Genomic DNA, 25302 nt, shown 5'->3' with positions numbered 1-25302 from the left:
TGTTGTATTAGAACTATGAAAGCGTAAAATAAATAAACACACATTTTACAAACTACTTTTACAAAATACAAGAGGGCCATGAAGGCCCTGTATCGTTCACCTGACCTATTGGCTTAAAGATCATCAAGAGTAACATTCTGACCAAGTTTCATTAAGATACGGTCATAAATGTGGCCTCTAGTGTTAACTAGCATTTCCTTTGATTTGACCCAGTGACCTAGTTTTTGACCCCACATGACCCAGATTCGATCTTGACCTAAAGATCATCAAGATTAACATTCTAAGTTTCATGAAGATACAGTCATCAATGTGGCCTCTAGAGTGTCAACAAGCTTTTCCTTTGATTTGACCTTGTGACCTAGTTTTTGACCCTACCTGACCCAGATTTGAACCTGACCTAGGCTATAGATCATCAAGATTAACACTCTGACCAAGTTTCATTGAGATATGGTAATAAATGTGGCCTCTACAGTGTGAACTAGCTTTTCCTTAAAATATCAAGATTAACATTCTGACCAAGTTTCATGAAGATACAATCATAAATGTTGCCTCTATAGTGTTAACTAGCTTTTCCTTTGATTTGACCTGATGGCCTAGTTTTTGACCCCAGATAACCCAATATCGAACTTGTCCAAGATTTTATTAAGGGTAACATTCTGACCAAGTTTCATTAAGATTGGGCCAAAATTGTAACCTCTGGAGTATTAACAAGCTTTTCCTTTAAGGAGGTAGGTTACCTTGTTACAAGGGTAAATTCAAATTAATTGAACCGCAGCATCTTTTTGTATTTCGTGTAATATGAATTTTTAACTGCTAAAATCTCAGTTTCGTTTGTCTCTGTCCCTTCAAATTCAATTTTTATCCAGGTTTGAAGAACATGACCCTCCAAAGGTATTTCATATTGAAAGAAGAAGGAAAATACGGATATTTAACACTTTTCAGTGTATTTTAGTTTAATTGATATCCGTAGAAGTCAGTATAATCTATTATTTTACTAGTATGCACGTCAGCTTTCTAATATAAGCCTAAAATGTATATGTCGCGGGGCTCGTGTTTCCATGGTAACGCATTTTCTCTCATTTTTAAACAACTATGTATAAAAATAGGGGTTTTCGACGACTTCAGTGCCATTCTATTAATGACCAACATGGAATATTTGGGTAATATTATTAGCAAAATACCAAGCACTATACATGGTACCCTATTTTTCTTAAAGTTTAAAGTAACCATGGCAACAGAGATGTTTAAAATGGCTTATATCTTGCTTTTTGTCGTAATTTCTTATAAAATAACATTGAATAAGATTGTCTTTCTAGTTGATGTAGCTTTAAAACATATTATTTCTAACGTAAGTTATATTTTCGTGTTATCTGCATTTATTCAAACAAATTTCTAAGCTTAGAATACTTACAGCAGTACCCCTCGTCTGGCATTTTTCATGGAAAAATCGTTCAGCATGCTACTATTATTCTCATGGATATTGTTGAAATGAAAATAAAAAGCCGAAGCTGTGTTTCTTAAATAGGCTAGTGTCAACGCTTTTGAATTTTACATTTAGATACATAGGTCACGGGCTTCGTTTCCATGGTAACATCAATTCAATTCAAGAAACCACAATTTTCTACTGAAATTCGAACAATTTTAGATCTTAGTTTTAGTATATAAGTAAGAAATTATCAACGGAAACTGAAATAGGTATTACAAATAAAACAGCTAGATTTTTTATTTGAAAATGGCCGTAACAAGTAACCTCTCACCCAACTATATTCCAAATAACATTGGTTACCATCATCCATTTTCTAACATTCCGCATAACATTTCAATATAACTACATAAAAGAAGCAAAATATTGATTATTATTCAGAGCAAAAGACTCAAAAAAATATTTCAGCAAATAATGGTTATTTGAAAATAGTTTGAATAAAGAAAATGCACATAATTACGTACTTTCAAGACAAAAGCTATTAATTTTGCGCGGTAACTGACACGTAACGTCATGACGTCAATGACGTCATTTTAAGACAACATTGTTTTGAAGCGTTTCTGCGGCAATTTATTCATTATTTCTGCATTATTAAACCATAAAGCGTCAGATCGAAGACAGGTCTATGATTTGTTTTCAGAAGAATGAATATACAAACACATTTAGTTTGTCGTAAACGTCGTCGTAAATCGTCACGTTAGCTTCCGGTTGGACATGCGCACATACAAATATAAAGGTAACCTACCTCCTTAATTTGACCTGGTGACCTAGTTTTTGACACCAGATGGCCCAATATCAAACTCTTTCAAGATTTTATTGAGGGTAACATTCTGACCAAGTTTCATTAAGACTGGGCCAAAATTGTGACCTCTAGAGTGTTAACAAACTTTTCCTTTGATTTGACCTGGTGACCTAGTTTTTGACCCCAGATGACCCAATATCGAACTCGTCCATGACTTTATCGAGGGTAACATTCTGACCAAGTTTCATTAAGATTGCACCTAAATTGTGACCTCTAGAGTGTTAACAGTCAAATTGTAGAAGACGACGGACACAGGGCGATCACAAAAGCTCACCTTGAGCACTTTGTGCTCAGGTGAACTAATAAAACTAGAGTAGATACATCGCTCATTAAAGAAATGTGCAATTTAAATCTAGTACTAGACTGACTGCAGTATTGTTTTGTAAAGCTCAGCACTGACTAGAAATGTTAAATTGAACATTATTAGCTTTCAAAACAACCCCTTTAACAAGTGAGAATTTTCACACATGATAAATCTTCGACCAGGTTGACTAGATACTGTAATGTTTTTAAAGTGCAGCACTTTTCAACACACTTTAAATAGAACATTAACCTTCAAAACACTTGAAACAAAAAACAATAACATATTTCCAGTGGTTTGCGACAACCGACAGGTTACAGCTTTCGTAATTTTTTTATTTTAATCATTTTTTATTTGTTTTGATAGAATATGACAAAGAGCAAAAATTTACATTTTTTTGCAATTAAGTACTGGTTTACATAGTTTAAAATGAGAGGAAAACAAGCTTTTCAAACAAGCAAATTCGATGAATTGGAATCCCCCGCCGAAAGGGTCAGAGTTGAGGAATGGCAAAAAAATATATCCAGCAAAAAGTTAAGAATGTTACCATGGGGGGGGGGGGGGGGGGGGAGGGGGGTGACCAAGGTAAGGTGGTGACCAGGTGTACACAACATCACATGTTTATAATAAATGTTCATGGAAAAGAATGAAAGAAGTTTAATGAAATTCTTCCAATTGGTTGGTTTGTTATGTACAGATCTGTGGATTTTTAAACAATTAAAGGGCAATAACTATATGGAAAATTGACCAATCGAAAAAAAACTTGAAGGGCATCGTCGCAGTATCTTGGTTCATGTCTATTTCAAGTTTGATGAAATTCTACCTGCTAGTTACTGAGAAATGGCTGCAGACGGACATTTTTCATTAAATCAAGGGCAATAACTCTGAGGGAAATTGACCTATCAAAAAAAAAACTTGACGGGCATCAGCGCAGTATCTTGGTTCATGTCTATTTCAAATTTGATGAAATTCTACCTGTTCATTACTGGGAAATGGCTGCAGACAGACATTTTTTATTAAATCAAGGGCAATAACTCTGAGGGAAATTGACAAATCAAAAAAAAAACTTGACGGGCATCATCGCAGTATGTTGGTCCATGTTTATTTCAAGTTTCATGAAATTCTACCAAGTAGTTACTGAGAAATGGCTGCGGACGGACGGACGGACGGACAACGCCATTTCAATAACCCTCTCCCAATTTCATCGGCGGGGGATAATAATATTTAGCATACGAAACTAATTGCAAAGTTTTATGAACCTAGCTTGAATTCGTTTTGGGTTATCGCAGGAACCAGATCTGCAGAAGGATAGATGGATGGACAGAGGCCCTCTGGTGTTCCACTGGTGGGGGACTAAAACGACAAATATTGTGACCAGGTTTGCTTACTAAAATGTTAAATCTAAAGGGTTTACTGTCAAACTGTTGCTGACACAAAAGCAATGTTTGATACATGGCAATTGCAATAGCTCAGTCATCTTGAGCATTCTTGCATTAGGTGAGCAAAAAGGGTTATAGCCCTTCTTTAAGTTGTGTGAGAAAGTCTGGAATATCATTTACCTGTCTGGATGACTCATGAACCTTGCAGTCTGTAATCAAGGCTTTCTTCTTTGAAGTTTCTGTTTCTGTAATTGTAAGCACTGCATTCTTTTTCTCATCAAGATGATCATTAGCTGCAGTTTTTGATTGTCTTCCTAGTTGCCGTTTCTGATGTGTGTTTTCTTCCTTTGCTGTCTCCTCAATATCAAAGATCTCAACATCTTCAGCTGTCTTTGCAAAATCTGTGGTTAGCCTTTTTAGTGATCTATTTCTAGAATGTCCCCTCTTTCTCCTTTTGACTGGATCATTTTTACTGTTACTTTGACTTTCCACTACCATAACACTATCACTGTCACTGAGAAGGATACTATCGAATGTCAATTCACAATCAATTACTTCCATGCAGTCATTATCAGAGTCAGAGTCTTCCACTGTAATCTCAATATCAGATCTAACAGTTTCTCCAGCAACTCTCCCAAAGTTTGTACCAGGTTCCTCCTTTAAAAAGTAAACCGCTGACAACGTATTCTGAACACTTTTTAGATCAGTGCTCTCTCTCTTTACAGAGTCCCCGGCAGTATTTGACTTTTCTGGCTCATTTTGATCAATTTTAAGAATTCCTGAAGGATCACTTTTCTTTGAATGGCAATCTTTGCCCACAGTCCGGGTCCCATTTCTCGAGTGTTTTCCTTTTAAAGAAGCTATCAGAGAAAGAGCACTACATTTAACAAATTCACTTGTTGTTCTAACTAGGTCAGCTTTTATATTACCCACGATGCCCCCTGCACAAATATGTCTTGAATCTGTCACTGGTTTTTCATCAAATAAACGATGGCAAGTATCACAAGAAAAGGTCTTTATGTATGTAGAGAACACATCAGCCTGAAATTTACAAACAAAGACAGTAATCAAGGGTAAACTGGGTGAAATTTTGTTAACCCTTACACAGCTAAATTTCTACAATGAATTTGTCCATCTTCCAATTTGGACAGTACCATTAACTGTTAAAAGGAGTGCTTACCAAAAAAATACTGGCTGAATAGCAAACAGTGCAGATCATGATCAGACTGCACGGATGTGCAGACTGATCATGATCTACACTTGTTGCAAAGCAAAACCAGTCGTGTCCAGCATGATAAGGGTTAATGTTTCAGACAAATATACAGCTATCACTAAAAAGTATTTCGTACTACCACTAAGATCCTTGCTTGACAAGGTTGAAATTGTAATAACTAATACCTCCTAAATCTTTGTATACTTCTAACTGTACCTTTTATATTCAACCTGGGAGATAATTTTATAAATGAGCCGCGCCATGAGAAAATCAACATAGTGGCTTTGCGACCAGCATGGATCCAGACCAGCCTGCGCATCTGCGCTGTCTGGTCAGGATCTATGCTGTCCGCTAACAGTATCTCTAATTCCAATAGGCTTTGAAAGCAAACAGCATGGATCCTGACCAGTCTGTGCGGATGCGCAGGCTGGTCTGGATCCATGCTGGTCCAGAGCCACTATGTTGGTTTTCTCATGACATGGCTCAAATATGAATTCAAGACAGAGTTATAGTTCTTGTGCTTGTCAGTTGATTCTGTTTTCATCTACCCTAGTATCAAGTCACTATCAACCAATATAAGTAAAACTAACCTTGGTACTTCACCTCCCTATAAAATTTTCAATGAAAACCTTCCAGTAGTTTCAGAGGAGCAGACCAGACAAACATCTGTCAGAAGGATGGGTCAGATGTATGGACAAAGAGAAAAGGAAAATTCATTATATCTCCCATAATCATGGCAATTTAAGGTGTGAAGAAGGATTACTGTGGCCTAACTATAGTAAAGGGACCAGCATGGGAGCCACCTGGTCTAGTTGCGTAATTGCAGACAGGTTTTTGAATACTAATTTTTCACTTAGCATGGCCAGAGAGGTCTAAATTAAAGCTGGTTTTTGTTTAAATTTCATTGTGGGTGTATTTTTGACATTTTGACGGAAAAACTGGGAGAGGAGATGTGAAGTGAAACTCAGTTTTAGTACGAGTAGTATTTCCAGGTCACAGCAGTGTGATTTTGATGTGGTTTTACATTAAGCAAATATGACAAGAGAAATCTCTCTTAAAAGTTGCATGACCCCTACTTTTCTCTTCATTTTATGTCAGTTTTATCATAATTCTAATTTCTTTAAAATGAAGTAAGGATTTGTTCTCTAAAATGGGTCTAGCAATGTTTGGTAACTCATTCAGAAATTTAAGTTTTATATAGAATATATAGGGGATACTATTTATGCTAGTTTGACCTACTGTTATGACTAAAATGTACCTACCAAAATTGTATCAGCGAGTGCTGACATCATATGAAAATTGTTTGTCTCATTCTGATGGTCCCTGAAATCTGCAGGTGTGAGAATGTCCATTCCACAATCGAGGCACTGAACTTGGAATGCTATCTTTTTACATTTTCTAATATAATCTTGAACAAACTCCTCAGCCATTGCTACAGGAAGATTAAAGTCACTGTCTATATCATCATCTGAAAATAAAATTAATCAAAAACTTCTTTTTCAAATTCACCCCGGTTCATTTATATAGATAATATATGCAATCATAAATTTACTATTTTTTTCATTTTTCATTTCATTACATAACATTTCACTTCAAACATGTGTATGCATACAACATTGTGAGTATTACTCTTATAATAACATGTATATTGTAATACATGAAAACAAAACAAAAACAAGAGGGCCATGAAGGCCCTGTATCGCTCACTTGACCTACTGACCTAAAGATCATCAAGATTAACATTCTGACCAAGTTTCATTAAGATATGGTCATAAATGTGGCCTCTAGTGTTAACTAGCTTTTCCTTTGATTTGACCTGGTGACCTAGTTTTTGACCCCACCTGACCCAGATTCGAACCTGCCCTAAGGATTATCAAGGTTAACATTCTGACCAAGTTTCATGAATATATAGTCATAAATGTGGCCTCTGGAGTGCTAACAAGCTTTTCCTTTGATTTGACCTAGTTTTTGACCCCGTCTGACCCAGATTTTAATTTGACCTTAAAGTCATCAACATTAACATTCTGACCAAGTTTCATTAAGATATGGCATAAATGTGGCTTATACAGTGTTAAGCTTTTCCTTTGATTTGACCTGGTGACCTAGTTTTTGGCCCCATCTGACCCAGATTTAAAGTTGACCTAAAGATCATCAAGATTAACATTCCGACCAAGTTTCATTAAGATACGGTCATAAATGTGGCCTCAAAAGTGCTAACTAACTTTTCCTTTGATTTGACTTGGTGACCTAGTTTTTGACCCCACATGACCAAGATTGGATCTTGACCTAATGATCATCAAGATTAACATTCTGACTAAGTTTCATGAAAATAAAGTCATAAATGTGGCCTCTAGAGTGTTAACAAGCTTTTCCTTTGATTTGACCTGGTGACATAGTTTTTGATCCCAGATAACCCAATATCGAACTTGTCCAAAATTTTATTGAGGGTAACATTCTGACCAAGTTTCATTAAGATTGGGCCAAAATTGTGACCTCTAGAGTGTTAACAGTCAAACTGTTGACGACGGACAGACGACGATGGACAACGGACACAGCGCGATCACAAAAGCTTACCTTGAGCACTTTGTGCCCAGGTGAGCTTAAAAGAAAATTCTAAATACATATTTCCTTTTCTTTGAGTATTTTCTTGTGTGTTTTTTTTCATTTGTGGAACCATTTGAAAAATTCTGGTTCAAGATCACCAAAGGAACATCAAGGCCACGTTTCATCAAAATCCATTCAGTGCTTTTGGGGGAGATATTGTTTAAAGAAATTGTTGACAACAGATGGATGCATGACAGATACAGCATAATCACAATAGCTCATCATCAACACCTCGTACTTGGGTTAGCTAATAAAGTGAAAATGCATCAAAACTACTTTTTTGCTGGGCAAGTAGAATAGTTCTCTACATACTTGGTTTGGTCAAGTTAGAAATAAACAGTTGTTATATTTCAATAAACTACCAAAAAAACATTCAATAAAACTGTTTTATCACTGAAATACTGCTGAAAACTGGCATGAAACAAATCTTCTTAAACAACAAAACCTACCTTTGAATGGAAACCTTATCCTGTGATGTTTTGACTTTTCCATATGATTCCAACAAGTTCCTAACGTCTCAAATAAATACAAGCACTGAGGACATAAATATGCTGAAATTTTAAGGGGAGGGTAAAAAGTTAAATGGTTTTCCATGTTCATATGCTCACTACACATATCCTTGGTATTGAACTGCAAGTCACATTCTGGGCACTTGTAGAACAAGGGGTCTGGCAGAAGTTTGCTGTCTCTAGCATGCCGACAAGGGTTGCAAGGTGAATGCTGGAAAAGATTCATATGTTGACCTAAAGAACCTTCCGAGGAAAATTCCGCCTCACAATATAAAATTGGACATATATATTGTGCATCTGAAGTTGAGGCTGATTTATGACTTGAAAAAAGTTCACCATCTTTATTTCTTAAGCTGTTCACTGATATATTGTCTTCTGCTGATGCTGAGGATTTATTTTCTTTTTCACTGGTACCCGACCCAGTTGTCAGACTTGCAGAAGTTACAGTACTGGTTCTCAAAGGACTGTTTTTTGACGATGTATGACTAATCTGACTGGTACCCTGTTTACTCATTTGACTGTTAGTTAAAGACTTCCAACCGGTCTGACCATGAAGATTCATTTGAGCAGGTCTGAGAGTTGTATCTTTTATCCCTGCAGAAAAAAATAATGCTGCAAATGTATTTTTTTTGGAAAGAGATTTGTTTGTTTTGGGTTTAACGTCGCACCGACACATTTTAGGTCATATATGGCGACTTTCCAGCTTTGATGGTGGAGGAAGACCCCAGGTGCCCCTCCGTGCATTATTTCATCACGAGCGGGCACCTGGGTAGAACCACCGACCTTCCGTTAGCCAGCTGGATGGCTTCCTCACATGAAGAATTCAATGCCCCAAGTGAGGCTCGAACCCACATCGATGAGGGGCAAGTGATTTGAAGTCAGCGACCTTAACCACTCGGCCACGGAGGCCCCTATTTTGGAAAGAGAACTCCTGACAAAATGAGATATACAAAATAAATGTTATATCATCAAGACAAGGTAGTTACAGTTTAAAATTACAGCATATTCAAAGACTGATTCATATAAATGACATTTGATTTTAAAATCTAACGCCTATCTATATTTAGCATAATTTAAACCACAGCCGAACAGATAAACAAGGACTAGATAATTTCTTCTATCAAACTGTGTCTGCCTCATTAGCTTATTAACTCTTGTTTCTGTTGTGTTTTATATATAATTACCAGTAGGTCAAATGGCAATTTACAAACTTTAATGAAAACACCATGTGTGTCTCAAGGTCAATACTGGTCGACTGGTCAATACTGGTCAATTAGTCAATACTGACTGTTAAGATATTTTGCAAAGTTTATGAACAATTAAATAATGACTGAAAGAACATCTGGGGCTTGATTATCGTAAATGCAGGCATTAGTATTTAGTTAAAGCAACCAAAACAATACTCCCGAATTGGTCAGAAGTGGTTGATTGGTCAATACTGATTGATACTGGTTATTAAACATTTTCTGTTAGATTAGACTACAAAGATATATAGTTTTGCTGAACTTCATTTGTAGAAAGTATTTCATAAACTGTAGCAGTGTTTTATTCACAATGATAAATCTAATGATTTTTAATATTGGTATAAATAATTTGATGAAAAACTGCTGCAAAACACCTGGACCCTTTCATGGAAGTGGTTTAATTGTGTTTTGATAGCAAGTGTCACATTGTCTTACAATATACAATAGGTATGTTGCTGGCCTGTTTATCTAGTCACTAATTATCTATCCTGATCAATAATCCCACTGTATTATTGAGATGCTTGAACATGGTAAAATAAGTCATGCAATCAAAGTATTCAACTGACCAGTATTGACCACTATATGTATTAATCAGGGAATTGCATAGGACCAAAATTTGAATTGACCAGTACTGTCCATTTCAATGAGTGTAATTTATATTAATAAAATCTTAAATTAATTTGAAATAACGGCTACTGTAAGAAGATAAAAGCATTGAATAAACTAGTATTGACCAGTCTAAGTATATTGTCCAAAATGGAGCCTGACCAGGACACATTGCCACAGACCAAAACCGAATCGACCAGTATTGACCACTATACTTTTTAATGAACAAAATTTTATATTATTCAAATTGCTTTATTATTTTTATATTACTACCACAGCCTGTGCCAATCTGTGAATGTGTATTATGTAAAAGTGTTGAATAAACCAGTATTGACCACCCAAGAGTGACCGTAGTATTGAATCGACCAGTATTGACCAGTATTGACCGGTTTTAACCAGTACTGACCGCTGGCTTTTTGCCAACATTGGCCTGCACATCCATGATACTAGTTGTTTCCTAATATGGAGCACGGCAACACAAGAATAGTTCCAAGACTGGAGAATCCAATTTAACTGGGTAGGGTATCAAGTGAGGAAGTATTATAAAGTTGGACATTGTGTTCAGTCTTTGCTGCTACAAGTATAAAATGTTATCATCGCTAATAAACTGTTTAAAGCGATGCTAAATCGGACCATACCATCACAATGCAACTGACGTCAGCATTTCAATCATGTCCTTAGCTGATTAACATTTGGAATTCAAATTTCCCTGAATTTTCATAACTGGCGGAAATTTCAGTCTAATATAATTACAGATAAAGCAACTTACCATTTTTCTTCGCCCAGTGACTCGCAGCATAACCTGCTCTAGCCAGTTCCCGAGGACATGCTACATTCTGTTTCAGATAGTCTGAATGGACTTTCTCAATATCACGTTTCGATTGCAATAAAGCATTCTAAAATACAAATAACAAATGGCTTATAATTCATTACACAAATGAAAAAGAGTTCAGAGATTCTACTTAATTAGTGCAGTTAGTTCCAAATCCTTGTGTTAAGTAGACAACTTGTGTTCTACAAAATGATCTTTCAAATTCTTAATTCATATTATGTTACCAAAGTCCCGGCCTTCCAGCATGGCCTTGCAAAAAAGTAGGAGAAAAGTAGGAGGTCCCTACACAAAAAAGTAGGAAAAAACAGGAGGTTTGAGGACAAAAAAGTAGGAAAAGTAGGAGGTTATTAACATGAAATTTGCAATGTTTACTGTAACAGCTGTTAATACTGCACCTACACCAGGCCCGGACACTGAAATGTTTGCTTGGGGGCACCAGTCTAGAACGGAGACGACACCGCAAGGCGCATAGCGAGCGCTGAGAGTGGGTAGGTATTGGAAGGGTGCCTTTCGCTCATGTTAGGGGGTCAGGATCTCCCCCTGGAAATTTTTGAAATACAGGCCTGAAATGGTGGCCTCTGGTGCATTTTTATGTCTAAATTTTGAGGTACTGGAGGGGTTACTTCCCTCTTTATGGGGGGTGGGAGTCAGGGGGCTTTCCCCCTTGGAAAGTTTGAAATACAGGTACGAAATGGTGGCCTCTGGTGCATTTCTGGGTCTAAATTTTGAGAAAAAAATATTCCTTTGCCAAAATAGTAGGGGCATCTTTGATGAGTATAGGTCACTTCTCAGCCAACTAAGGGATGCACGAGCCCCCTTGGCCCAGCCCTGGATCTGGGCCTGTACACTGGCAACCAAAAATGATGACCACAGATATCTTGACTGGCAGTTTCTGTGCTTAAATCAGTGTGTCCATATGGTTTGGTAGGATAATAGGTACCTTGATATTAGGCAATGTATTGCAGGGGGCACCAAATGGCTCCAGAAACTGCCAGCAACACATCAAGAGTCCATTATCTGCAAATATAACTACTGAAAAGGCTGTTTATTTTTTTCCTTTCTATGTCAAGCAAAAAAGTAGGAGAAGTAGGAGGTTTTCATCAAAAAAGTAGGAAAAAGTAGGAGGTATTTAAACAAGAGGACCATGATGGTCCTGAATCGCTCACCTCTTCCCACATGACCCAGTTTTTGACGTCGTTTTTTCTATTATTTGACACAGTGACCTACTTTTTGAGCTCATGTGACCCAGTTTTGAACTTGACCTAGATATTATCAAGATAAAAATTCTGACCAATTTTCATGAAGATCCATTGAAAAATATGGTCTCTAGAGAGGTCACAAGGTTTTTCTATTATTTGACCTATTGACCTAGTTTTCGAAGGTATGTGACCCTGTTTTGAACTTTACCTAGATATCATCAAGGTGAACATTCTCACTAATTTTCATGAAGATCTCATGAAAAATATGGCCTCTAGAGAGGTCACAAGGTTTTTCTATTTTTATACCTACTGGCCTAGTTTTTGACCGCATGTGACCCAGTTTTGAAACTGACCTAGATATTATCAAGGTGAACATTCAGGTCAATTTTCATGAAGATCCATTGAAAAATATGGCCTCTAGAGAGGTCAAAAGATTTTAATAATTTTAGACCTACTGACCTAGTTTTTGACCGCAGTTGACCCAGTTTCAAACTTGTCCTAGATATCATCAAGATGAACATTCAGACCAAATTTCATACAGATCCCATGAAAAGTATGGCCTCTAGAGAGGTCACAAGGTTTTTTTATTATTTGACCTACTGACCTAGTTTTTTATGGCACGTGACCCAGTTTCAAACTTGACCTAGATATCATCAAGGTGTACATTCTGACCAATGCTTATGGAGATCCATTCACAAGGATGGCCTCTAGAGAGGTCACAAGGTTTTTCTATTTTTAGACCTACTAACCTAGTTTTTGACCGCAATTGACCCTGTTTCAAACTTGACCTAGATATCATCAAGATGAACATTCAGACCAATTTTCATACAGATCCCATGAAAAATATGGCCTTTAGAGAGGTCACAAGGTTTTTCTATTATTTGACCTACTGACCTAGTTTTTGATGGCATGTGACCCACTTTCGAACTTGACCTAGATATCATCAAGATGAACATTCAGACCAACTTTCATACAGATCCCATGAAAAATATGGCCTCTAGAGAGGTCACAAGGTTTTTCTATTATTTGACCTACTGACCTAGTTTTTGATGGCAGGTGACCCACTTTCGAACTTGACCTAGATATCATCAAGGTGAACATTCTGACCAATTTTCATGAAGATCTCATGAAATATATGGCCTACAGAGAGGTCACAAGGTTTTTCTATTTTTAGACCTACTGACCTAGTTTTTGACCGCACGTGACCCAGTTTTGAACTTGACCTAGATATCATCAAGATAAACATTCAGACCAACTTTCATACAGATCCCATGAAAAATATGGCCTTTAGAGAGGTCACAAGGTTTTTCTATTATTTGACCTACTGACCTAGTTTTTGATGGCACATGACCCAGTTTCAAACTTGACCTAGATATCATCAAAGTGAACGTTCTGACCAATTTTCATGAAGATCTTGTGAAATATATGGCCTCTAGAGAGGTCACAAGGTTTTTCTATTTTTAGACCTACTGACCTAGTTTTTGAAGGCACGTGACCCAGTTTCGAACTTGACCTAGATATCATCAAGGTGAACATTCTGACTAATTTTCATGAAGATCTTGTGAAATATATGGCCTCTAGAGAGGTCACAAGGTTTTTCTATTTTTAGACCTACTGACCTAGTTTTTGATGGCACGTGACCCAGTTTCGAACTTGACCTAGATATCATCAAGATGAACATTCTGACCAACTTTCATAAAGATCCCATGAAAAACGTGACCTCTAGAGTGGTCACAAGCAAAAGTTTACGGACGGACGCACGCACGCACGCACGCACGGACGACGGACACCGCGCAATCACAAAAGCTCACCTTGTCACTTTGTGACAGGTGAGCTAAAAAGTAGGAAAATGTAGGAAAAAGTAGGGATGCCAGAAGGCCTGCAAGTCATTCCTAAATCATTCTCTATTGCAAGATAATCTATGAATTACTTGGAATAGCAAGTAAATGCCAATAATTTAATTAACAAGATACACTGCTTCCATAAAATCATAAATATTCAAAATGCTTGCGTGTTTGCTTATTTCACAGTACGTAGCCATCAGCAAAACTTTGATTTCAAGGTCCCAGGCCCGTAATCACAATTGGCAAAGTAAGTATTCTCCATATTTTATATTCTGGAATTTTTACAGAAAAACATGTGCATATTGATCTATTTTTATGTCTGAAGAACACTGCATTGCTTAACAGGAATATCTAATATAACAAAATTGCTGTGTCATCCACTATCTTACAAGAAGAAATGATGGCTTACAATAAATGAAAGGATTAAAACCAGTGCAATTAGACTGTTTCCTAATTTCACAAAAATTTTGTAAGGAGAAAATATCTTATAGTAAATGGTTATTAAATATAATAAGATTGAAGGTTGTTTGAAATCCTGTTAACTTATATATATAGATAAATAACCTCATTGACAATTACAAAAGAAATGTAACAGCTGAGCCTTATCCTTTAGCCTGCTGGTGGTGAGTTATTCTGCCTTTGTGATCAGTGCAGACCAAGATTAGCCTTCACATTCGTTTCAGTAAACACCCCTTTGAATAATAAATGGTACTGCCCAAATTGAACGATGGACAAGTTCATTTTAGAAATTTAGCAGGCTAAAGGTTAAATGAAAATGTCATCTACAAACCCTCATCTCTCTTTCTGCAGAATTCTGCTGAAATCTACCAGTGATCGAGTCTAACAGTGGATGTTTAGGGACTGGTCCAGCTGCATAATCACCATATTCAGTATCAAACTCACCACACTTTCTCTAAAATTAGAAGAGAGTAGACGGTCATTCTAAAGTTCTTATTCATACTAAATGTAACAAGCTTGCAATGTTTATGTTGTAACAGAAAAAACACGATAACTCTTTTAACTTACTGAGAAACTTCTAAGATAATTTTTCTTTAAGACCTGAACTTGTCGCTTGTTGCCAAGCTTTTTCCTCTATGATATTCCTATATATAATTTGCTTTTAAAAGTATAAAGTATAGATATTTTGTACAAGAAGCAACATTTTTAAAGGATTTCAAAACAAGTAATATAAAACAGTTCCAGCAATAGAAATCAGTAAATTTACCTTTGAATATGAAGATTTATCCGGGGAATCAAGTATTTCTATGACTGAATCATTCTTGGCCATGTTGTGAAAACTGGATGTCAATGGTGTCCTGAAATTTCATACAATTTATAGGTAATATTCACCAGTTGATCTGTGCATATGTACATGTACCAATCCATATTTATCAAAGCTGCTGCAAGATTAAATCTATATATAGCAATGTAGGTTTGTTTGCTTTGATGTGCTGAATCTTCAAGAGTTATTCATTCCATCAGTGCTAATAGATTCCAGTAATATTAACCTGTTCAAAGCAAGCAACTTCCCCAAATGAATCCGAGTTGGAAAATGAGTAATATTACAAACCTTGCCTTTGACAGTCAGTCTTCCATACTTGTCAAGTTCTGTGGACAATTTTCCAGGAGATTTCAGTTGAAAATACAGGAGATTTGATGAAAATCCAGGAGATTTTATCGACCAGCATTTTATAGGAAATTTTTGGTTGAATATAAAACTGTATAACAGATTACACCGAGTCAAATCATTACCTTGAAAAACCGGATCAGTAACGCTGGATCTCAGATCAAATGGATCGGTTTTGGTGATTTTGGGGAAGAAAATTATATTTTCCTGTTATTTGAAAATCACTGTGAAACAATGCTGCAACTCAGAAAAAGCATTATTTCAGTATATTCTTCGGCAAAAACACTAAATTACCACTTCCATGATATCACTGACATAATGAAAGGATAATGCAACAACTCACCCTATTTCTTTGCTCACATTTATAACTCCTATAGTTCCGGTAATTATAACCCTGCCATGCATGTATCGTTAACTTAAATTGAGAGAATAACTTGCAAAGCAGTGGTATGATAATTTATATTTTTAGACAAATTGAATTATTTCTGCTAAAGAATTGCTAATCCCATAATTCTTCAGTTTAGATATTGTCAATTTTACTACTTAATAAAGTTCATAGTAAAAAGTATGTGATTGTTGTCAAGGACCCAAAAGCTTTTGCCTTACTTTTAGTCTGAAAATGGAAAATTTACATACTAGTCTAAAGGAGGTAAAATCACAAGGGTGAGATTTAATTTTCCATCTAAAAATAGTCACGTAACTGGAGTTGAGGAATTCTTAAAGGTCCATGTGCGTGTTTTGTGCGAATGTTTTTGACATTTTGGTAGAAACACATTAAATTAATAGATGTGCTAAGGTGAGAGATAAAATTACACTGTAGAATGAAAAGTAGTTCCAAGTAAGAGCATCTTAATTCTGATCTTGAGAAAAATCTCTCGATAATGGCTTTCTGGTCATCGTACTTTTAATTTGAAAAGGAGCTAGCCTTTCTGTACATATATTTTTTTACTTTATGTAGAAAATATAGACAGGATTTAGTACGTGTGTTTTTTTTCTGTCTAAACATTTTGACAATAGTGCGACCGAATTACTGTCGTTAAGGAAATAGTATTTCACGGGGTTTCAGAAGAATGATTAACTATATAAAAACAATAAATTGATGTTTAGACTAGAACGGTATCAGGAGAAAATACTTATCGCTGTTTCTGAAAGATAAATTAAATGAATATGGTACGTTTCCCTTAGAAATTGATGAAAACGCACAAAGAGGTAAAATCCGAAGCTCGTTTGTTACTGCATTTTGCAGTCGCTGATCCTTTGGTTCCTGCGTTACTGATCAGTTCAGTCATGAATCGCCTTATACTGGCCTTTAAAAACATTTAATTAATCTTTTGAAGCAACAACGTGTTTCATGAATGTATCAGGGACATCACGGCACTGGTAATATTGTTTGTTTGTCAGAGAACATACTGAAAATAATGCTTTTTCTGAGTCATGGCATTGGGCCAAAATTAAAAATGTGTTTGTTTGCTGTTTCCCTACCTACCAGCATAAAATGCTGCGCCCTAAAATTTTTTATTGGACAATGCTGGTCAACTTTTTTTTAAAAAATTGGATATGAGAAATGCCGCATATATTTCAAGTAAGCAAAATAATAAGTAAGAATTGCCTACCTACCTACCTAACATTAAAAAGTAGGGTCGGGAGAAAGCAAACAAAGACTTTTTTAAATGTGGCCTTGTTTACCTGTTATTTTGGCATGGTTTTCCAAAGTAATTGAGAAAAGTGCTTAGATCTAATGGTAAACAAATAGCAACGAGTATTCCATAATGTTCAGAGCACATCATGCGCTGTATGCCGTCTCTGACAATGATTTCTAAATAACTGAAAAAGACAATTTTCTTACCAAAACAGCTCTATTTGATCCGAGATCATGCGTTACTGATCCGGTTTTTCATGGTAACGATTGGACTCGGTGGATTAGATCTAAATCATTTTCCTTTCTGACTTGATTAACTGATTTGGGCAATGTTTTCAAGGGCTTAAGTTGCAAGTTGAGACATTTTAACCCTTAAATTATCATGCTGGACACGACTGATTCTGCCTCTGCGACCAGTGTAAATCGTCTGTGCAGTCTGATCATAATCTGCACTGTTTGCCATTCAGTCAGGTATAATAACATTAAATGAGACATACATGTAAAGTTATTGAGAACGAAATGAACTTTTTATTACATTGTTCAATCAACGCCAATCTTAGAGAATTCAGTTATTAAAATTAGTACACAAGCTAAACAACCATTCTGTTAAGTATGACGATAACATGCTCAAAACAAGAAGCTGCGTTCAATAAACGCTTGATGCCCCCCAGTGGCATCCTTGTCGATTTTGCACCTAAGTCCAAAATGAGGTCAAGGTCAAACTGAGGTCAGGTGATGTCTGAAGATGAGGAATGGTTACAGTTTACATCTGTATTAGTATCAATTCATTCTAGTAAGGGGTATTGATGCTAGACGAAACAGTCCCATTTGGTTAACCAAGAGATGGCCCATATAAAGCAACCTAAGTCCAAAATGAGGTCAAGGTCAAACTGAGGTCAGGTGATGTCTGAAGATGAGGAATGGTCACAGGTTACATCTGCATTAGTATCAAGTCATACTAGCAAGGGGTATTGATGCTAGACGAAACAGTCCCATTTGCTTAACCGCGTACGGACGGACAGGACAAGCACTATATGCCTCCTGCATCAGTAGATGCTGGGGGCATAAAAATTAGGGTAGGTAGGTCGGAAAAAAAATATTAAAGAGGGTTATGCCTTTAGAGCATCAGTAAGTTGATTTCTAACATCACTGGCCATGTTTAAAGCATAAAAAGTGCAGTTTTGCAGTTTTTTGTTAAAAAGTTGAAAAAATATTCTCCAAGGCCATAAAAACATTTAGGGTCGGGCCAAAAATTTAGGGCAGGTTTGGGATTACGCCTTATGTGAATAATCTGTAGGTCTTTTTGGCATATTCCTAGATTTTTAGCACATGAGCAATATCTAACATTGATTAGATTATTAGATTTTTTTGTTGGATTTAACGTCACACCGACACACGATAGGTCATATGGCGACTTTCCAGCTTTTCATGGTGGAGGAAGACCCCAGGTGCCCCTCTGTGCATTATTTCATCACGAGCGGGCACCTGGGTAGAACCATTGACCTTCCGTAAGCCAGCTGGATGGCTTCAGGGTTCTCACTAGCAATTTCAAGTTGCAGTCCTGGAGCTGAAAAAGTTGCAGTCCCAACTACTGACTAGACTGACGGACAGAGTTAAACTTTCGTCAAAACACAGGCCTCTATTGTACTGTCATATTAAGTGTAGACCGACAGACATTTTGTAATCACAATTCTTCACCCAAATATTGTTAAGGTGAGATAAAATGGTAAATGTAAAATAGGTAAAATGCAGTCAAAAATCAATGTAGGACAAAATCACCCCTGGACACCCCCTCCCCCACATCCCTGCTCTTTCTGTTTCTGGTCTTCCTGGATGAAATCCTCCTGTGAAATTATCAAGGTGGACAAAATCCCCCTTGTGAAAATATCAAGTTGGACAAAATCCCTCGTGATAATTTTTTACTTTACCTTATTATTTCAGAATGGAAACGTATATAAACATACAGTGAAAAGAAAATATATAAACAATTATGTATTATTATACTTTTATTTTAATACTTATTATTAATAAGAGCATATTAACGTTAAAACATTCGGTCTAAAATACATTAAGAATGCACAGTATGTCTATGATCATCAACATACTAATAAATGCTTCTTCAGTAACATAAGCGATTTTGCAGAAGAATAATCACTTTACTAAGACCGACATTGACAGCATCTTAAAATTACTTGGACATTCATAATTAAGCCTAATTAACACTTTTTCTAAAAACATCTTGAAAACTGCCTAGTAATTAGTACGTGAGAAAACAATCGAAGTTACTTCAAACACCACATCGTTAACAATTAGACATTGTCACCTATGCAATCACGCCGACAATCACATGTATTCGAGTTGATCATACATATATGCCGCCTGTCTCGCGGTGTAGTGGAAACGGGCAACACTGATCGGCTAGACGCGGCTATCCGTGACAAGCGGGTAACTCCGCCCACATATTTTGCTCTCGAGTCAAAACTTGTGTATAAAAAACTATTTGCAGGTTTATGTAATCAATTAATTTTCATTGCGTCTCACTGCAGAAACGTGCGTCAGGGGACTCCCAAGCTGCAATAAACAGGCGTATACCGGGACCAATTACAATGTATGCGTACAGGGACTCCGATTTCGGCGTTTCCGAGAAGCCTGGGCTTCCTCACATGAAGAATTCAACCTATTTCACCATTTTAAATTTATACTGAAAAGTGCTTTTTATATACTCATAAAAATGAAATACAAAAGGCTGTTTACAGGTATCTCCCACTCATGAAATTCCTTTCAATTCATCTTTCGGTTTTCCATCTACAGAAAATCTATATACTGTTCAAATTATGAAGAGGATTTGCTAGCCATCCAGGCTTGGCATCCGGTTACCAGACAGCTAGACATTTCCTTCATGTATACACGTGATCTAATTCAGTTCCCATTTGACGGTGAGATTTGCTCTACATGCCTTTCAAGTTGCTGATCTATTTATTTTTATAACTCTTCGATTTTTTTTATAGAAGTAGCGTACCTAGATTAAGTATGGGTCCATGAGTCATATACACTTTTAAAAATATATTACAATTAGTATGTTTTCTAAGGAAAAAAATGCCAAAAAGTCATTCTGAATTTTTTTTGCCCCTGTGACAATGAGCCATTAAAGATGTAATTTTTTTAAAAAAAATATTTCTTTACAAATGGTTGGCTGTCTTTGGGCAAGTGAATACTCTTTCAGAATAATCTTGCTTCAAAGCCTAGTTGCAAACCATTTACGCACAGCGAGCGAGCAATGGCGTAAAACAGTAGTGTTTTCTCTATCTGAATAAATCCCACACTTTTTTAGCACCAAAGTCTTCCCCCTAAAACACACCAAACACACCGTGCCAGTTTAAAATAAAGTTTTAACCATTCGGAACAGGCTAAATGCAAACTATCAAGACCGAAAAATCAGCTTCAATCCTACTTTGTTACTTACAGATTCGCTATTTAACTTTTTCGCTTTCGCAAATTACCTTCACCTGCCATGATTACCGATGACAAGACGGTAGCTGTAAAGACCGTTTTCACTGGCGGAGACAATTTACGTATTTCAAACATAGCGATAAAATCCAAAGAGTACCTGAATGTAAACAAGTAGCTATGGCACACGAAGATTATTTACGAAATTCAAATTAAATAGCAACTGGTAAGTAACTAAGTAGGACTGAACCTTAATTTATTTTTCAGCCTTGTTAGCTTACATTTAGCATATTCTGACCGCTTGTAACGCTATTTTTAACTGACATGGTGTACTTGATGTGTTTTGGGGGTAAGACTATGGTGCGGAAAATGTGTGAGATTTATTCGTATAAAGAAAAGACAGTGGCTAGGGTTACGGTACCTCCGATTCTAGGATTACGGAAGTTCCGTATTTCTAACAACCTTATGGGGAAAAGGGCCAAAGGATTACGGAAGTATTTAAAAAAGGCCCACCCAAATTTTTAAAAATTTTTTTAAGGGAAAAAAAACATAAAAAATGTTAAAAAATTTAACTTTTTTTCTGTTAAAAATTCTTTCCTGTGTCTTTTTTCGTTTTGCGATCGGCCTTTTTTGGGTTATTTAAAAAAAAGAAAAGAAAAAGAAAAAAATAAAGAAAAAGGTTAAAAATTAAAAAAAAAAAAAAATTTCTTTAAATTTATAAAATAATAACGTACTCAAAAAAAAAAAAAAAAATACAACAATATTTTTAAAAAAAAAAAAAAAATTAATTTTTTAGGGAAATTGAAAAAAAAAATTTGGGCCCAAATGTTTCTTGTTTCTTTTTTATTTTCTCCCCCCCTAAAATACGGTAGCAACCCGTACCATTTTCCGTACAAATTTTTAAAACCGTTTTCCATCTAAATTACAATGTGAAACAGGACTAAAACCAACAATCAACTTGAACAGGTTTTAAATTTGGAGGGGACAGACGGACGAAGAGGGGTTCAAAATTTCCCGTTTTTAAAAATTAAACCCCAAGGTTCTTTAAATTGTTTTAAAATTTTGAAATCAATTTTTTTTGGGGCAACAAATTTTTACAATGTTAATTTTTCCGAAAAACACTCGAAAAAAAAAATCTAAATTAAAAATTTTTAGTGAGAGGAAAAAAGGGAAAAAGGGGAAATAAACCACCCTTTCGACAATGGGAAAAACTTTAAACCTTGAGCTCGGGAAATTTCGGAAAAAGGGTAAAATGCAAAAAATTTCCCAGTAATTAGAAAAAAATTTTCCCGCCAAAATTAAAAAAAATCTTTATTTTCCCTATGAAAAAACCCTTACTGAAAAAATTTAAACCCTGAAAAAGGGATGAAACAAAAATATCTTTAACAGAATAAAATGTTTAAAATTTTCAAAATGCCAAAGAATAAACGTGCGTTTAAAGAGCTTTTGAATTTCCCTTCTTTCTTTTTAAAAATTCAAATAAAATGAAAAAAAATTTGTTTAAAAGGGCCAGAAAATGCATGCGCTTTCCCCCTTTGCACAAATACAAAAAAAAAGTAAAAAGCCCCTTTAAAACTGAAAAATGAATTGGGCCCAAAATTTCGGCCGGGATTTAAAAATATCTAGTTTTAAAGGCCTTTAAAAACCCCAAATATGATTATTTAATAAAGGGTTAACAATAAATGGGTAATAATTTTTTTCAAAAATAAGCATATCCGTTACAAAAATTGTAAGTTTTGGGTAAAAGATAAAAAAGCCCGGGGCCAAGGGGTTACATCACTGCTGCATTTTTTAAGAAAAAATGAAAGGGATCCAGATTAAAGTAAAAGGAAATCACAAAAATTAAAATTGGCCCTGGGGTTTTAAAATTGGTCTGGGAAAACCTTTCAGTCCCACATTCTTTTTTTAAAAATTCGTTTTGGGAAACCCCCAAAGCGTAAATACTTTCAAAATTGATTTTCACTACTTGAATAAAAATGTAAGTGAAAAAAGAATAAAAATGTTCACACTGAGTTTAAGAATTGAGAAGTTTTCCAAAAAAACAGAAAGTATTTAGGAGCTGAATTTTTTCCAGGGTTGGGATTTTTTACTAATTTTGTCCACACACAAAAATTTAAATTCTTAAGTGTTTTAAATAAAACCAAAAAAAAGCAAAAAGTGAAATTTTTCCCAAAACATTTGCTTTTGGGAATGAATAACCCTTTATTATTTGGGTTAAAAACCTTCTATTACTTTTCTCATCGAAGCGTTTAATCTGCTTTTTTATTTTTTTTTTGATAAAAAATGTTTTGGGGAAAAGGGTTTAAAGAATTTTTGTTTTCATAACGGGAAAAAATCGAATGCTTTCATTTCCCTGTCCGCCCTGACCCTTCCCAAAAGAGTAGCATTAAATATACAACTTTTTAAATATAACAGGAAAAAATCTCCCCAAAAAACCCCGGGCCGCCCCCCCTCACCTTTCCCAAAATTCTTTGATTGTTCTTTTTAAATAAAAAAATTTAAAGAACACAACTTTTTTTAAACGAAATAAAACACTCAACATATACTATATCTCCCCTGTCAATCCCGACTTCTTACTGTTTAACCTTTTTAACGGGAAAATATAGATACTTTCTTAATTTTATTGTATAAAAACATTTGACTCACGTGAGTACCCCAGCCTATTTGCGGCATACAGGGGTTTCCCCCAACCGGGTGCCCACTATGCCCGAAATAATGAAACAAAAAGGACCCCGGTCTTCCAAAAAAAATTAAAGAAAAAAGTTGCCATATATCCGCTTTGTGTCCAAGGGCATGAAAAACTTTTTTAAAATATAAAACAGCTTAAGTGCCCTTTAAAGGGAAACTTTTAATATGAATTTTTTTTTTTTGGTTCAAAGGATTAACGCCCCCCCAACCCATTTAGGAATATGAAAATTTTTCAGCTTTGAAGGGTTTGGGTATGAAAAAGGCGCGCCCCAAAGGGCCCGGGATAAAACCCAATTATATTCGGTAAACCATTTTGGAGGGTTTAAATCGATCAAAAAACTCGCCTTTTCCTGACCTTTAGAGTTTTTTTAATCCCTTTAAACCCCCAAACCAAAATTAAATTTTTTAAAGCCCCCCTTTGGACCCCCCAAGAATGCCTAAAAAATTGGTTCGTCTTTTCTTATAAGATAACACCTTTTTTCCCAAAGTAAATTCATCTGGTAGGTATGACAAAAACCAAAAAACAACATACTTTTAACGGAAGATAAACACGATTCCAAGCATAGACAAAAGTCACAAAAATTTTTGGGGCCCATTTCCTTTTCATTTTACCCAAAGTCACGCCCAAAGACGTCAGGGGAAATAAGAACCCCAGACCATGGGCCCCAACAAAATCAGACGAAAAACGAAGAAGAGACAGCGTTTTAAAAACACCCGCCATTTAACAAAAAAAGTTTTTTCACTTTTTTTTAAAGTATTTTTGAAAAAGGGGGAGCCCTTTTTTCCCCCTAAAATTTTAAAAAAAACTTTTAATAAATTAAAAGGTAGTAAAAATGAAATTTTTTCATTTTGGGGAAAAAACCCGGGTTTTTTCTTTGTGATGTAAATTCGGGAAAAACTTTTTTGAAGATAAAAAAATAAAAAAACGTGTGCGTTTATTTGAATTTCATTCGCTTTTGACGAAAACGCGAACCCTTTTAGAAAATATCCCCCCCCCCCCCCCCCCACCCCACGAATATAAATTTTGATTTACAAGCAGTGCATCTCGGCCTATCAGAAAAGAAAGGGCCGTTAATAGTTTTGAAAAACCCTCCAGAAAAAACCTGACTTTTTCAAGAGAATATTTCTTTCCCTGGTCCCAAATAAGGGATGTTGCTCAAAAAAAATTTTATTCAAAATTAACTCTGAAGAAACAAAAGGGTGGAGTTTTTACACAAAAAATGTTCATAAAAGGAAAAAAAATTAAAGAAAAAGCAGTTGAAAATTTTGACATAAAAAAAGCTTTCCCAAAAACTGCAAAACAAAAGTCGAGAAAAAAGAAAGTTTTAAAAAGAAAAAAACCCTTTTAAAAAAACCCCTGAAAGGTTTCAAAACCAAAACCCCGCGCCAAACCTTTGCAGTGTTTTAATTTTGGGCCAAAGCCATGGTTTTTACCACTCCCCCAAAACCGGGTCCAAAAATAACGCTTTTCCTTAAAATCTTTATTTTGTTAAAAAAAACTTTAAAAATTTTTGATAAATTACTCAAGGATTGCTAAAAAACCCGGAAAATTTTGTTTCGGCGAGGCCTTAAAAATAAATGGGCCCGGGCATAGCCCGGGGGGGGTTTTAGAGCGTTCGACTATAAAATCTAGGACACGGGTTCAAAACTCTTTTGGGAACCCCAAATACAAGGGGAATTCGTCTACCCCCTTACCAGGGAAAAAAAATGGGGCCCAAAACTAAAAATGCAGTTTTTCTTACAATTTTTCTTTTTCAAGAATATCTAACAAAAACACATGCTATCCCCTGCTCCACTGTTTTCACTATCTCCCGGGTTTATTTTTTCCTTTGGAAACAGTATTGTAATTTGTCGGAATGGGGCATGAGTTCCAATCGATGGAAAA

General features: G+C 35.7%; 1 protein-coding gene across 3 annotated transcripts in view; it reads right to left on the bottom strand.

Annotated features, from left to right (window-relative positions):
- LOC123524302 (E3 SUMO-protein ligase ZNF451-like) overlaps positions 1-20958 on the bottom strand; it is a 28996-nt gene extending 8038 nt beyond the window's left edge. Inside the window, exons 1-7 of one of the 3 annotated variants that reach the window (XM_053539013.1) lie at positions 20890-20958; positions 15242-15332; positions 14807-14929; positions 10911-11037; positions 8232-8885; positions 6441-6646; positions 4146-5006 (exon numbers count right to left, since the gene is read on the bottom strand). In XM_053539013.1, the coding sequence (XP_053394988.1) occupies positions 4146-5006; positions 6441-6646; positions 8232-8885; positions 10911-11037; positions 14807-14929; positions 15242-15304 (2034 nt within the window). In that variant the 5' untranslated portion in view covers positions 15305-15332; positions 20890-20958. Of the gene's footprint in view, positions 1-4145; positions 5007-6440; positions 6647-8231; positions 8886-10910; positions 11038-14806; positions 14930-15241; positions 15333-20036; positions 20696-20745; positions 20809-20889 lie in introns of those variants that run through there. The other 2 variants (XM_045302396.2, XM_053539012.1) reach the window with 2 other exon arrangements.
- Positions 20959-25302: the final 4344 nt, after the last annotated feature.

This window comes from Mercenaria mercenaria, chromosome 3, assembly GCF_021730395.1.
Source record: "Mercenaria mercenaria strain notata chromosome 3, MADL_Memer_1, whole genome shotgun sequence".
NCBI classification, from domain to species: Eukaryota; Metazoa; Mollusca; class Bivalvia; order Venerida; family Veneridae; genus Mercenaria; species Mercenaria mercenaria.
This window is presented reverse-complemented; position numbering and strand designations above follow the sequence as displayed.